General features: G+C 29.2%; 2 protein-coding genes across 3 annotated transcripts in view; one reads left to right on the top strand and one right to left on the bottom strand.

Moving 5' to 3' along the window:
- Positions 1-10,510, bottom strand: part of LOC142320509 (uncharacterized) — a 238,609-nt gene extending 228,099 nt beyond the window's left edge. For both annotated transcript variants that reach the window (XM_075358372.1, XM_075358373.1), the window contains exons 1-2: positions 10,421-10,510; positions 10,167-10,236 (exon numbers count right to left, since the gene is read on the bottom strand). In XM_075358372.1, the coding sequence (XP_075214487.1) occupies positions 10,167-10,236; positions 10,421-10,443 (93 nt within the window). In that variant the 5' untranslated portion in view covers positions 10,444-10,510. The remainder of the gene's footprint in view (positions 1-10,166; positions 10,237-10,420) is intronic.
- Positions 10,511-10,599: 89 nt separating this feature from the next.
- LOC142320508 (uncharacterized) overlaps positions 10,600-15,462 on the top strand; it is a 525,465-nt gene continuing 520,602 nt past the window's right edge. The window contains exon 1 of the mRNA XM_075358371.1: positions 10,600-10,715. Within this exon, the coding sequence (XP_075214486.1) occupies positions 10,638-10,715 (78 nt within the window). The 5' untranslated portion in view covers positions 10,600-10,637. The remainder of the gene's footprint in view (positions 10,716-15,462) is intronic.

Here is a 15,462-nt window from a genome sequence, read left to right as displayed (position 1 = left end):
CTGGAATAAAGGGGTAAGGGTGTTTTGTCACAAATAAAATTTTAAATCATTACTGCGACACTTTGGAATAAAATTTTTCTTACATAAGTTGAATGAAGTTTTCTTTATCGAGATCAGGAATTACCAAAAATGTTTATTTAATATTCATCCCCTCCCCAGAAAATGACTGTATAAATATTTCTTTTTTTAGATATATCTTGCTTCAGAAAAGGAGCTAATGGGAGTTTTTTTCATCTATATTTTCTGCATCGATAGGTTTTCAAATCATTATAAAAGATTTTTGCCCATGAAACTCACATGGTCTATAACGAAAAATATTTTTTAAGCTTAATTTTTTTTTAAATTTAAATACATCTTGCATTTACTCGTTGCATTTTGTATGTAAAAATCTACATTTGTTGAAAGACCTTACTCTTTAGTATTTAAAAAAAAAAAATAATAGAGAAAAGTTTTCACCACCTTCCTAGAAAATCACAACTTCGCTTAATTAAAATTATTTCTGTATGTTTTTACCTTTTAAACATTTTTAAAAAGTTGTTTTTTTTTCAATTTATTATCACCATTTGGTGGGATATTTTTATTTAAAGTTAACTTTAAAGACCTCGATAAGACGAGAAAGATGATACAACTAAAACTAAATTTTGATCGCCCAACCGAAAACATTGTGTTTGTTTCAAATAGCTAGAACTACGGTTGAATACTCCCCTTTAATGTTTTTGTTATTTGAAGTATTCCGATTCTGTTTTTGAAACTCATCTCCGATAAGAGAAGCTAACTCAGTAAGCTCTAATTTAGAGTATTCGACCTTCAGTGATGGCGGGGTGAGCAGGGGCGGCTCATGAACTTTAAATGGGACATACGGTCATGCGATGCTTATTTTAAATGTCTGCAAAACAAGCAAAATTGTATCAAAATATTAAATTCTGACTATATAAACCATAATGACGACTATAAACATCATTACGTTATTTAAAAATTGAAGAAATTAATTATTAAAATTGTTCAAATACTTGTTTTAATTAGACTATATATATAGAGTGAGAGAAAGAGTATATTCATATATATATATATATATATAACAAATAATATTTATCATGTGCAGTTAGGTTTTTATACTGTGTTAGAAAGGGTTTAAATTCCACTGGTACAGCGGTTAATGGAAGAAGGCATTTTATCGCTGAACTTAGCATAAATTTTTACAATCGATACTTATTTTTACTATTTTGAATAAAAGTAGACCATTGTTTTTATTATTGCTACCGTTTTCATTTTTACTTACATTTAAAATGTTATTCATATAATTTTTTTAAATACATGGCAGCATTTTTATATTTATACAGTTTTCTTCAAAAAATATTTTTTGATTAAAAAAATGTGTAATTTATTTTTTAGTTATTACATGTACTTATAAAAATCTTAATCCACTGTTTGATCACAGGACTTTCTCGGTAGACTAACCGAGACGCTATCGCTTTGCCAAAAAGCTCAAATTTTACTTTATGTTCTGCGGTTCCAATACTTCTTTGGAAATTTTTTAGTATAAAAATTTCCATACCTAACCGGTATTCGAAACCGGGATCTACCGGATCAAAGCAAGGAAGTTAAAACCTAGGAAGTCTATGAACCTAGAAAGCCTAGGAACTTACAACCGCCCTGCCAAAAAGATCGGCATTTTTAGGTGCTTTTCTTTAACTCACTTTCGTTCCACGGTTAACGATTTCGTTCCACGGTTACCGCTTGCTCATGCGCAGAAGGTGGAGAGGAGTAAGTAAATATGCGCAGTAGGTTTTCGGGATGAACATCGATGTAGTCGATCGACTAACGTAACGCTTCGAAGACCCTTGTAAGAGATATCGAAAACTGCCGTATTATAGACAAGTTTTCAAGATGTCTGCAACAACCACAATTCCTGCATCTTGCGTTGATCTAGGTAGCATTTGTGGTTATTTAGGTGGCATTTGTGGATATTTAAACATCGTACTAATAAAAAGTATTAATTAAAATAAAATTTATAAACGCGTTTTTAAAAAATCTAAAAAATGGATTATCCGGCAAGCATAAATAGAAGACAATTTTGATTTCAACAAAATAAAATGTTTAAAGTTATCTATTTTCGCAAGACCACAATGAAAAGCATGGAGCGCGCTTTTATATTCAATATCTACATAAATTATTTAAGTGTGACAAAAGGTTTTATTCAAAACGGACCGATATGCAACATACTATATGGAGATTCAATATACAAAATCTAGTAAATCTTTTTTGGTGACCTAAAGTTAAGGTGGGAAATAGAACTGAGGTCGCGCCTCTGAGGTGGCTTTTTGAGCATCGGATCGCAGAGACGTGGCAGCATGCGGGTGACAAGCAGGATCTTGTCAGTTGGACCGGCTGACAAGCTGTTACTTGCCAGTAGGTGACTAGTGACAAAAGCCGCGGCTCAGGCACCCGTTGGCGACATGCTATGATATATTTTATTAAGATAAGATGTCATGTTATGATAACTTGAATAATACATACAGTTATACATATATACAGCAATACGTGCATACAGAATCGATTAAGACAAGATGTCATTTTATCTTACTTAATAAAATATACGCACGGCGTGACACCAATGGTTGGCTGAGCCACGACTTTCGCTAGTCATACACTGGCAAGCATCAGCTTGTCAGCAGCTGGTAACATGCTGCTTGCCAATGCGTGACAAGCGAAACATAAAAATAATGGTTGGCTCAACCCATATTAATTAACTAAATACAAACATGTGAAATATGTTTAAGTTAAATATATTAAACATTTTAAAAATGTATTACAGTTAAGAAGCTGTGTATTGCAAATTGTTTTTAACACTCGTTGAAGGGGTCACAGAAAAATCATGTCTTTTTTGTATTTTTTTATTAAAATTTTTGTTATTTAGAAATTCATCACAGAGAAATACTATTTCTACAAAATGAAATTTTTTGATTGTATTATAATTAAACTAGCCGGCCCGTCTAGCCAGAACCTAGACCCTTAGGGCCCAGGTGAACCCCGAAGCCGACTCAGTGGTTTCTTCACGGGGCCTCTCGGGATCACGGGATCCCGTGAAATTTAAAAACATCTTCTTTTTTTTAATTTTTTATGTTTGGCATCAACGGTACTGACTATGAGAAATAGTTAGTACAAAAGATGAACTTCGGTGTAATCGTTACGTTTATAGCCAAACTGAATAATTAATTGACCATGACCTCTTTGGTATCAATAAATAATTTTCCTTGTAACAGAACATTTTTTTGAAAAAAAAAAAAAAATTAAATCACAATATTTCAATTTTGTTTATGTTATTTGATAAAGGTTATAGAAATCTTACCCTGATAAAACTTAGCGATTTGCCTCCTTCTGTAAGTCAGAAATCATATTTGAAATTTTGATTAACCGTCCAATTGATTGGACGAATACTTGATAAAAGATAAGACGATAAAATTATGATATAGAATACGTCATATGGAAATTAGGAAGTTTTTAAAGATCGGGATTAAATATCGAAGAGCAGATTGAACTATTGACTGATCCCTGACCTCCAGAGACGCCTGGATTGCAAACAGGAAGAGCTCGGGTACGAGTTGACCTAGTTCCTTATCGGTCGTAGATGTTTTAAGACATAGCTCTGCGATCCGCAATAATGTGATTATTCCGGGGAGAGAAACACCACAGAACAAACTGTGATAATTTATAATCGGTTTCTGCAGCATAGGGAAGTATGCCGGAGGGAAATCGGGGTGCTTACCGTAGATAACATCATTAGGACGACTACGCTGCAGAGCTAACGGGCGTGGCATGCGGATACCACGATGTTGATCAAGATCATCCGTAAAAAGATGGTGGAGGAAGTGCAGTGGTGAATAATTCTCCCTGATTATTCCTTGGAGTTATGTTCTTATTAAAGCAAGTCCGGCCCCAAAGTGGCGTAACAAAAAAGTAAGACTTTGAAAAATTGTTTACAGTAAGAAAAAACTGTTAGTCAAATTCACAAAGAGGAAAAAAATTGCATTTGGTAAAAGAACAAACTAACACTTAACGAAACTAATAAAGAGTATGAGATAGGATATTACTAAAAAAAATAGATGTAATAATTTATTTTTTTTTTACCCTGACGTTTTCTTGCAAAAATGCTTTGAATATGTGAAGGGATGAAGTTTTTTATTTGTCATTATTTAAGATATGATGATAAAAAATATTGTCTTACGATTTGTAGACAAAAAATAACACTTTCCTTAGTTTACCTCTCTCTCTTTTCCTGTTTAGCCTCCGGTAAACAACCGTTTAGATAATTCTTCAGAGAATGAATGAGGATGATATGTATGAGTGTAAATGAAGTGTAGTCTTGTACATTCTCAGTTCGACCGTTCGTGAGATGTGTGGTTAATTGAAACCCAACCCACCAAAGAACACCGGTATCCACCATCTAGTATTCAAATCCGTGTAAAAATAACTGGCTTTACTAGGACTTGAACGCTGGAACTCTCGACTTTCCAAATCAGCTGATTTGGGAAGACGCGTTAACCACTAGACCAACCCGATGGGTTTTCCTTAGTTTACCTAGATAAATATTTACGATACGACCAAACAAGGAATTTTTTCTCTAAAAGAAAAAAAGAATAATCCAGACCGAATCATTTTATGAAGAGTAAGACAGAAAAATACATAAAATAATTTCAGACGGATAAATTTCAAAACTTTCATTTTATCATTCGAAGTATTTAAAAAATTATCATTTTTTAATAATTAAATAAAAAATTATTATTTCGCTTCTAAAAAAATATTAGTTTAATTGAAATGAAAATTATACGTATGCAGGTGTATCACGAATTTCTCACAGGACTTTCATAACCTGTTCTACTCGTTAAAATAATGGAAAAGCTTGTATAAACATACGTCTTAAATGCTTTGTTTGCGAGTTACGGCTAGTGAAAGATTTCGCTCGGATTTCAGCTATCCCGATGAAATAAGGTAGAACTGAAACTTTCAGAATGTTAATTAAAGAAATCAATTAATGATTTTTATAGTTTTTGAACTGAAAAATCGAATGAAATAGGTTCGAGTACCGTATCTGCAGTAAGTTTTGAAAAATCTGGTGTGAAAACTAATAAAGTCGAGTAAAAAAACTCTGGCTTTTAAGTTTGACGTGCGATCATTTTGTTAAACGGGTAATAAAAACGTAAAACATTTAAACAAAACTTCTAGAGAATTTAATACTGAACAAAATGTCCTAAGTACTTAGCATAATCTTTTTAGAAAATTATTTTTCAAAACAAAAAATTAGCGTCTCAAATCACTATTTTTTAGGTTTGACGTAATAACTTCATTAAATTGCTAAAAAAGCGAATAATAAATTCCAAGAAAATTTGTACAGAACTTAATTCTTAAAAAATATATCTTAGTAATATCTTCATATAATGAAAAGGAATTTAAGGTCGCCTGTAATTTAAAACAAAACCGAAATAAAAATCAATATTAGAAAATATTTAGAAACAAAAACTAGAAAAAAATTAATAGATAGAAAAATTATGAAATACAATAGTTTAATAACTTATTTTAATTTCATTGAGTTCCATTTAAAAAAAATCTGACAACAAAGTTATAATAATTTCCTGCATTGGTTATTAATTTTTAAATAATGGAAAGATAATGATATATGAAAAAAGTTACCTAATTTGGGAAGGGGGGGGGGGTAGGGGTAATTTATAATAAACTTTTATTGAAAAATTATCATTATATGTTTAGATAAACGAAAAAAGTTAAAAAAATTCAAAAAGTTGGTATTTGTTAATTTTTTTGCTTCCCCGCGTCCAAAATCACCTTCCAAGAATTTTTTTTTTTTATTTTTCTAAGTTTATACTATATTAAGTGGAAAAAATTTTAAAAATTTCCACTGAAAAACATACTACCAATAAATAGTTAGCAAAAATCTTTTTTTGGGGAGTGATTTATGAATTGTATTGTAATATTACGAGTATTATTAAAACTTTATTTAAACTTTTATTAATATTAAAAGTTTCAATAAACCAAAAAAATTTGAAAAGTTCAAAAATTCAATATCTTTGAATTTGATCGCCTTCCTCATCATCAATATTGTTCCCAAAATATTTTTTTTTTTTATTTACTTGCATTAACACTATGCCTAAGACGACATAAAAAAAATCTGTTAAAAAATATGCAATTTATAAAAAGATAGTTTTTGCGATTTTGGGGGAAGTGGGAATTTTGGGCAAAAACTTTTTTAAAAAAATGATAAGATAAGCTTTCTTACATGTAATGAGCTTAGTATTAATATAAAGTGGGGTTATATCTGCAGAATTTTGAGAAAATTGATCCCAAACGTTTACCAACAAATCGCATAATCTATGTACAAAATTGCATCAAAATCGGCTTATCCAATTAAAGGTTATTAAGCTTCAAACACGTCAATATATTTATTTATGTACGTTTGAACATTACCCCTCACTTTTTTTGTTCTTTTTTTTTTTTGGTCCTTAGGTCATCAAACGTCGAGAAATACAAAAAAACCATACCCAATTTTTGACATTTTGATGTTTATCATATTTTTCTTCTTACTGCACTGCTCTAGAGCTATGATGCCAAGTGATGAAAGTTATTAAGTTCATTATGATGAAAGTAAAAATTTATTATAAATAAAAATAGCTTTTATATTTTATAACCTGAAGCTTGGTACTAGAAGAATCTCAGATCTCACCGGTTTGTCGTGCAGTACCGTGCGTCAAATACTTCGTAAAGAAAATCTCTACCCCTACCAGTCGGTGATGGTTCAGATTTACTGTCTGGAAGCTTTGGGCTACGTATAAATTCCTGTTATTGGTTTCAAATCAACCGTCACAAAGTCCGTTTTTTTTTTTTTTTATTTATAAGGTTTTTTTTAAGAAATGGTGTTTTATGTTAATGATTGGTGTGGTATTTCTGTCAAGCATATTATAGAACAATTAAGTTTTTACGGTCGCCTTACGGAAAATGTGTACTTTAATTTTCTAGAAAGTAATCTTCCACAATTTTTAGAAGATACTCCCATTATTAACGAGACAAGAAATGATTTTTGAAAATAATAGGGCTTCTCGTTTATTATTTTTTTTAAGAAGTTAGGAATTATTGATTATAAGATTTACGAACAACTGGATCGGTCAAGGCGAACCAATTAATTGGCGGCCTTCTAGGTCATCAGATCTTATCACAGATAGAGTCTTAATAGACTACTGTCTATTGGATCGTAATATGAACAAAACGTATCTAGAACAGAAAAATTAGAGATATGATTTTTCAACAAAGTTGAAATATAAAACAATTTTGATTCATTAAGAAGACCCATCAAAACAATTTTAAATCGATCGGAATATTGTTTAATGAGTGAAGGGCATTTTAAACAATTACTGTATTAACAATTTTGAATTTTTTTTTTCTTTATTCTGAACTGAAAACAGTTTTTGCAAGCACTTAACTGAAAAGGAAGCCGATACAACATTTTTTATGTGAAATTTTATTAATTTTACAGAACATCATGAAATTCTATTTCTTTTCATTTTTTTTATTTATGAGATACTCTTGAATATTATATATATATATATAAAATACACAAAAAATAAAGAACTGATATCATTATCTTTGTATAATGAACAATTTTATCAAGAACACAAAATAAATTAAAAAGTTGATAAAATCAGAAAACAAAAATGGAATCAGAACAAAGGTTTGTTTTAATAGATTTTAATTATTGTAAAAAAAAAAAATAAATAATTAATAAATTACTACTGTTTTATTTTTTATAAAAAGATAATTAACAAGATGAAGCAGGGATATTAAAGTAGCTATAGATAAATTTTAGTGTAGGAGGAATGCCTTAAAAGGAGAGGGGGATGTTAAAAAAAGAGGGGAATATGTATGGTGGGGGAGGAAAGGAAAAGGAACCGGAAACAGCCTCCTCTTTTTTTCACTGATTATTATTAATAATACTGACTTATTATTACTATTATTATTATTTAGAACTAATATTAAAAAAAATATATTTTTTAAACTTTAAATGGCCTTATTTTTAATCAATTTTTATCTCATTTTTTTTGCCGTTTTTTTAATTTTAAAATGCAATTAATCTTTTTTTTTTTTGGTAAATATGAATAGTTAAAATAAGTTTTTTTTTTTTAAATATCTAATAATCTTTTCTTGTATTTTAAATTTAGGTAATTTTTTTTTTCATTAATTTAAAATAATTAATTAAAAATCCATTTATAATATGTTTCTGCATATTTTAAAATATTTCTTTTATTAAATAATTTATTTTATATTCTAATTTATCTTCTCTTTCAATTCAGTATATTATTTATTTCAATTTTTTTTTTTTTTTGTTATGAAAGAGCGGGCATGAGCAGCTATGGTTATTAGCTTGGTGGAAATTGGTAGCATATGAAAAGATGGCTTGACCGAGATTCGAACCCGGGTCCTCCACACGAAATGCCGAGACGCTATCTATTCAGCTACGAATGTCGGCTACAATTTTTATAAGTTCATTACGTTTTATGATAAAAAAAAACAGAAATACTACGTAATATTGTGAAAAATACAAATTTACATATTTTTAAAGTTTTGCTAATTTTGTTCTTGTTTTTTTATCGTTTAAATTTATTTAAATAATAAATATATTTATTAAATTTATACCCTAAACATATTAAGTGATTTTTTAGACCATGAGAGAAATTAAAAGAAATTTTTAATAATTTAAGAAACTGTACCTCACCACTTTCACAATTTTATTTTCATTAAAATCAATTAATTTTTTTCCAAATTATAGCTTGTAACAAATATATTTAGTTAAAATAATCATTTACCGTTGGCTATTTTTTCTATTTGCCAACGGTACTATAAGGAGGTGATGATTGCATGTATAACTTCTAACCTACGTTAAATTAAATAAAATAACATAATGTTACGGTAAATTAAAATTTAGTTCTCCTTTCTACTGAAAGGTGTAACTTTATAATAAATTAACCTAGTTAGAAAAGGTTTTCGTTTTGTTATAAAAATTTAACGGGTTCTGAGCTAGGATTTGAACTAGCAAATCCCTGACCTGATGCTTAATCCCCGATCTATAGTCGTTCAATTATTATTCTACCGTAAATTTTTTTACTTAAGTTATGTCATTTTACGGTAAATTTCTTACACAATTTTTGATTGATAGATAAACATTGTTTGGATTATTCTCTCATCAAAATTATTAACTACAATAATAAATATAAAAATATAATTATTTATAAATAATAACAGGTTCCGTTTTATAATTTTTGTTGTGATAAGAAAATTACATATATGTTTTTTAATTTAATAATTTTTATAAATATTTTACCCGAATAAGACATTTAAATTAAAAAAAAATTACCGAAATTATTAATTTTTTTTCGGAGAAAAAAAAAATATATATATATAAATAAGAGATTTAAAACGTATATATATATATATATACATATATATATATATGTATATATATATATATATATATATATATATATATATATATATATATATATATTTTATTTAATATGTATTTTTACAAACAAACAAAAATTAAATTATGTAATAATAATAGCATTATTCCGGATATTAATAAATAGTTTCGGGAGCTACCATAAATTATTAACAGTTATTTATTGTCACTAATAAATACTTATAAAATATTAATATTTTAATCTGAAGATAAAATCATTTTCTTGATTTTAAGATGAAAAGAAAATATTAATATTTATAAATAAAAATTTGATAAAGTAGGTAGAGTTTATGATTAAAGTGATCAGTTAAGGCGGTTTTGTTTTGGAGTTTTACCAAGAGTTTCTAAACTGTAAATACATTACAATAAGATGAAACGGGCATGGGTGTATGTAAAAAAAAAGTATATATAACGTGCGTGTGTGGGTGAATTTCTTATCATTAACTTTCACTGTGATTAATAATTAAAACACAAATAATTATTTTTTTTAGATTAATATTTTTTCTACGGTTTGATTTTCACTTTGTAGTAAAATTATACAAATTATATTGATTTATGTAAAAACAAATTTTATTTTATAAATATATAAAAAATATAATAAAAAATAGATTTTATGAAAAAATGAAAATATAAATCGATTGCTTACCTGTATCGCTCCCGTTACAAAATAATTAAATCCGAGGGTCAGCCAAAGCAGAGGCTGCCAAAGGAGGACCCTGGAACAGTAAGATACGAAAGATGCATAAGTGTACTGTCGATATATATACTCTCACTGAAACTATAATATACTTAGTTTTTAGTAGAAAGGTATAAAAGTAAAACGTGAAGGATTGTGTTCGTGAAGAAGAGTATGTAAGAATGGAAAAAGATCGTTCGTTGTTGGTTAGTAGATCTACTGACCTCTGCGGAAGCCGCGGATACATGGTGGTCCCTTCTGGATCCTCGTCGGATCACCACTGCACTGGGCTCGTCTCGGAGCTACACACCCTTTGCCCCCCCTTGCCTTGTGTGTCTCTCGCTCCTCTCCTCCCTGTTTTACCCCTCTTACCTCCCCGTACAATAAGATGAAATGGTACCCCCCTCCCCGGGGTACGACTGCCGACTCGACTACAGTCAGATGGGTACAACTATGCCACACCGGCTTGTTCTAACACTCCTGCTGCTCTTAGGCGTCGTTGAATTCTCCGACCAAGCTGTAAGTAAAAATCTCTTTCTTGTGTTGTACCTCGGTTCATTTCTTTGTCTCGGTAATAATAATATTATAATTCTTATGTCAAGAACTTCATATATTTTCGTTTTTTAAGGTCATGTTTATTCCTTTATGTCCTTACCCAAGAGTGCATCGTATTTACATTACTTCTAAACGATATTAAAATTGTTATCTACTTAAAAATTAATAAAATCATGTGTTTTAGTAATAAGTAAGGTATCATCAAATAAAATACTATTACTACTATACTACTTCTACTACTAATTCTGCTGCTGCTGCAGTGCAGCAACAAATTTTTACGTAACCTCGTTTATCCGAACCTAGATTATCCGAATCGTTTTTTTACACTACAATACTTTTTTATATACAAAATCAAATATCTATTGATAAAATTTAAATAGATTTTTATTTTGTTTTAAAATCACTATATTATTAATTAAAATCAATTAATTTGATTAATTAATGTGTAATTTAACTTTTAAATAATTTTTGGTGTTTATTGTTATTTAAATTTGGATCTACCTGAATGTAAATATTTAGCTAAAAAATCAGTTGAACTTTTCTGTTAATTAGTGATTATAATATAACTTATTTTATTTATATTTTTATTTTACCGGATATTATTACGTATCATAAGTACGATGTACTTATTATATGTAAAATAACGATCACTCCTTCATAGATCTTTGTATCCTTTAAAATTATGGGATACCATGGAGTAAATAATTAATTTAATTTAATACTTTTAGAGAGGATTGAATAAAAAAAGTTTACCGATGACTTTTATATAAAACATGTAAAAATAATTTTTTATTTATTTAAGAAAAATAAGATATGCTAAAATAGCGATTATTTTTTTTTACATTACTATTCAGAATTTTTTTTAAGCTCTATAAAGATTCTGTAAAATTTCAACATCATTGACAGCTTATATTTCAACAGAGGTTTTAAGTAATACGTAATTATCACTATAATACATTTTTAACATTCAAGTTATTTATAATTTATAAATTACACAAATAACTTTATAAAAATTCGCGAAAAATTAAAAAAATAAACTTCTCATTTTACGTAGACTAGACTATACTAGTCTATATGTATTACATATGTACGTGTATTATATATGTACTATATAGTATGTTTTACCTACTACTAACCTAGCCAATACTAGATATCGTATGGCTCATATGCAATACTACATATAAACACAAAACATTAAAAAAGATTAATACTAGATAAATACTCATTTAATAACCAATAATAGGTAATTAAAACAAAATACAATTTGTTAAAGCATGAGCTTTATAAATTTGGTTATACCGTAATTTTGTTATCAGTTTTATTATTCTGATTATTGTAATTCCTCGTACACAAATCTTGTTGATTAACAGAATTCTATAACGGTTTAAAACCATTGTATTACGCTTATCAGGTTGACGTAACATTGCTAATCGCACGAATAAAATTCCCATTAATGATAATTATTATAGTATTCTGCTGCCCGTAAAACAGAAATTTCTGGGCAGTTGTTTATTATGACTAGTTCTAATAGTATATTATAAAGTTTCTTTTACAACAAAACTAAATCGTACTGTTTTACTTCAAAGGACTTTAATAAAAAACTATGTTGGTTTTATTTTATTGATATTATTAACAGTAAATACAACTTATTATTATTATTATTGATAACGTCTCAGCCTTTCATCCGGAAGTCCCGGGTTCGAATCCCGGTCATGGCATTTTTGCAACCCCATAAATCTCATTTTAATCCATCGGTAACTGTAAGTGGGCGTAAGCCTGATGTTACTGTACAAATAAATAGATTATTAAATATTTATTATGTTTATATGTATATTTCCGTCTAAAGTATTCAATATTTTAGGGCTTTCTTTAAAAAAATCAGAACGAGTTTCTAAGATACAAAACTGAATTATCAGATTTTCGTTTGCCGACCATAAGTATGTAGATAAATATTTAGAAAATTAAAAACGTTAACCTGTCGTTATGTATACATTACATTCATATTAATGAATGTAATATCTTTGATAAAAAGAATTACTTATCTCAAAAAATAACAATATTCATCTCTATCAAACTAGATGACAACTACTTCCGTATAACTCTCAACAAAATACGAGAAAGGCTTTATTTTTTCTTTGCAAATTACAATAAATAAATTTACAATTAAAAAAAAATTTTCAAAATTTAATTAAAATTTTTCTTTATAGAAAAATATTACTCTACCGATGGATTTTTAATAATGCTAATTAAAAAAAGCTGATAACACAGTTGTGGGAAATTCCCGCCACTAAGCTTTTTTCTGATACACGGCTTTTTTTTGTTCTTTCTTTTTTGCTTAACCTCCGCGACCACCGTTAGGTATTGGTTCAGAGGATGAGATGAATGATTTATAGCCATACCTGACCGGGATTCGAACCCGGGACCTTCGGAAGAAAGGCAGAGACGCTAACACTCGCGCCACGGAGGCCGGCTTGATGCACGGCTTACACACATCACTTAATTTAAAGTATTTATCATTTTATTTAAGTATAATATTTGTTGTTTATTTAATTCAATGATTCTAACTAAAACGCGCGCGCATACCGTATTTCATTCTCGCGAGTTTGCGTGAATGAAATTAGCGCCACTTTAAAAACGTTTTACACTTTAAATATTATTAATTTATTTAATTCTAAACTCACCTGTGATGTTACAACACAGAAGACGGTACAACAGCTGTACGTTAGTGCTACACTAGCGCTCTTTGTGGTAAGAGGGGGTACTAATGACACATTATGCCCATTTAGCCATTAGTTTATTTAGGGGTTATTTTGAAGTAGGGGTGCGATTTTGCAAAATTTTTTTTTGAAAATATTTTTTTTAATTGTTAACAAATGTGCCTAAAACAAATAAGACCTTAATTAGGCGAAATCTCGGGATACTTCATCTAAGTTGACCTTTTAAGTGGAAAATTTAATGGCATCGATCCCCCATAAGTAGAAGTAATCTCTCCAGGTTTGCTCAAAATACATCGTGAAATTCTGGAGATTAAGATGTTTTAGGATGCGACATCTAATACCGAACACATACGCGTGCGTGCGCGCACGCACGTACATACGAACATCCGGAAAATTTCCAACCGGTTTTTTGGGGTTTTTTAGGCGTCAAAACGTAAAGATCTGGTGAAAACCGCTTATGCCCAAATTGGACCGATTACCACCACACTTTTCCTTCTACAGTTACAGCTCTGCTATAGCGCTAGGCGAGAAAGTAAAATTTAAAAAACCCTAAATTTGTTTGTATAAAGTTCAACATATTACGTTCAGGTAATTATCATCGATGTTTCAGAATAATGGTTTATTTTGTAGGTTTTTTAAAACGATTTATAATCGTCATATATTTATGTTAACACTATTTTATTTTGTTTATAGTTTAAATAATTAATTAATTTGGACTTTTAATCGCATTTAATTTTATTTCCCTGACTTCATAGCTCTAGAACTACGATGTAAAAAGAAAAGTCGGATAATCAGTCAAAAAATGTGATATGAAATCTTTTTGTATTTTTGACGTTTCACGATCCAGGTATCCCAAGTACAAAAGAAGTGGAGAGTAATGTTTGTATCGTCGCCACCATGCTAAAGTACGAATGTGAAAAACTCAATTTTTCAGGAGAGCTAAACAGCAGTTTCAGTGTTAAATTTTAAATAGGAATGCATATTTGTAAAAGTGAAAAGGTTTAAACTAGCCTTCCTAAAAGAGATGTGCATTGGATAATTTACCACAAGATGCACAGGACACTCAGATCAGTCGTCTGCTGACGAATCTGCAAAATGGGATTTTTCACATTCGTTACTTTAGCATGGTGGTGACGGTATCGGGGCATGTTTGAAGCTTTATAACTTTTGACTAGATAAACCGATTTTATGCAATTTGGTACAGACTCGTGTATATGGGATAATATATTGGTAAAATTTTGGGGTCAATATATCCAGGGGATGGGGGTTTGGAGTAATTTTCTCAAAATTTCGTTAACATAACCCCTTTTTATATTAAGCTCTGTGACTGCGTGTATGCTTGCTTATCTTACTATTTTTTTAAAAATTTATTTCAGAATTCCTTTCCCAAAATTCGAAAAAAAGATAATCGGATAATAAGATCTTTCTCTTTATTGCTTATTTTTAAACAATTTTTGTTATGTATTCCTAGGCGTAATAGTAATCGTGCAGGTGACTCAAAAAAAAAAAAAAAATATATATATATTGGGGAAAGTATTGGAGGCGGCTGATCAAAGTTTAAAAATATCGATTTTTATGATTTTTTTTTTAAATTTGGGTTTTTTTTTAAACCGTTAATAATAATATTACCAAAAAATGTCATTTTCAATTCAACCCCTACCCTCAAAAAAAGGATCAAAGTTTTACTGGTTGTACAATGGAACTTTTAGTTTCTTCCATTTAACAAAGTAAACGTAGAAAAATAAATAAATAAATTTTTGAAGGTGATTTTTGAGGTGAATGAGCAGAAAAAAATCAATTTTTTTGAGTTTTTTAAACTCTGTTTAGTTTATTAAACATATGACCTGCCGGATTAGTCTAGCGGTTAAACTCGTTATCGCAAAATCAGCTGATTTTCGAAGTCGAGAATTCTAAGGTTCGAGTCCTTGTAAAGGCAGTTGATTTTGTTTGGATTTACAGCCTAGACTATGGATACCGATGTTTTTTGACGGTTG

This window comes from Lycorma delicatula, chromosome 2, assembly GCF_047948215.1.
Source record: "Lycorma delicatula isolate Av1 chromosome 2, ASM4794821v1, whole genome shotgun sequence".
Lineage (NCBI taxonomy): Eukaryota > Metazoa > Arthropoda > Insecta > Hemiptera > Fulgoridae > Lycorma > Lycorma delicatula.
Note: the sequence above shows the minus strand (reverse complement) of the source record. Positions and strands in the feature narration are given on the sequence as shown.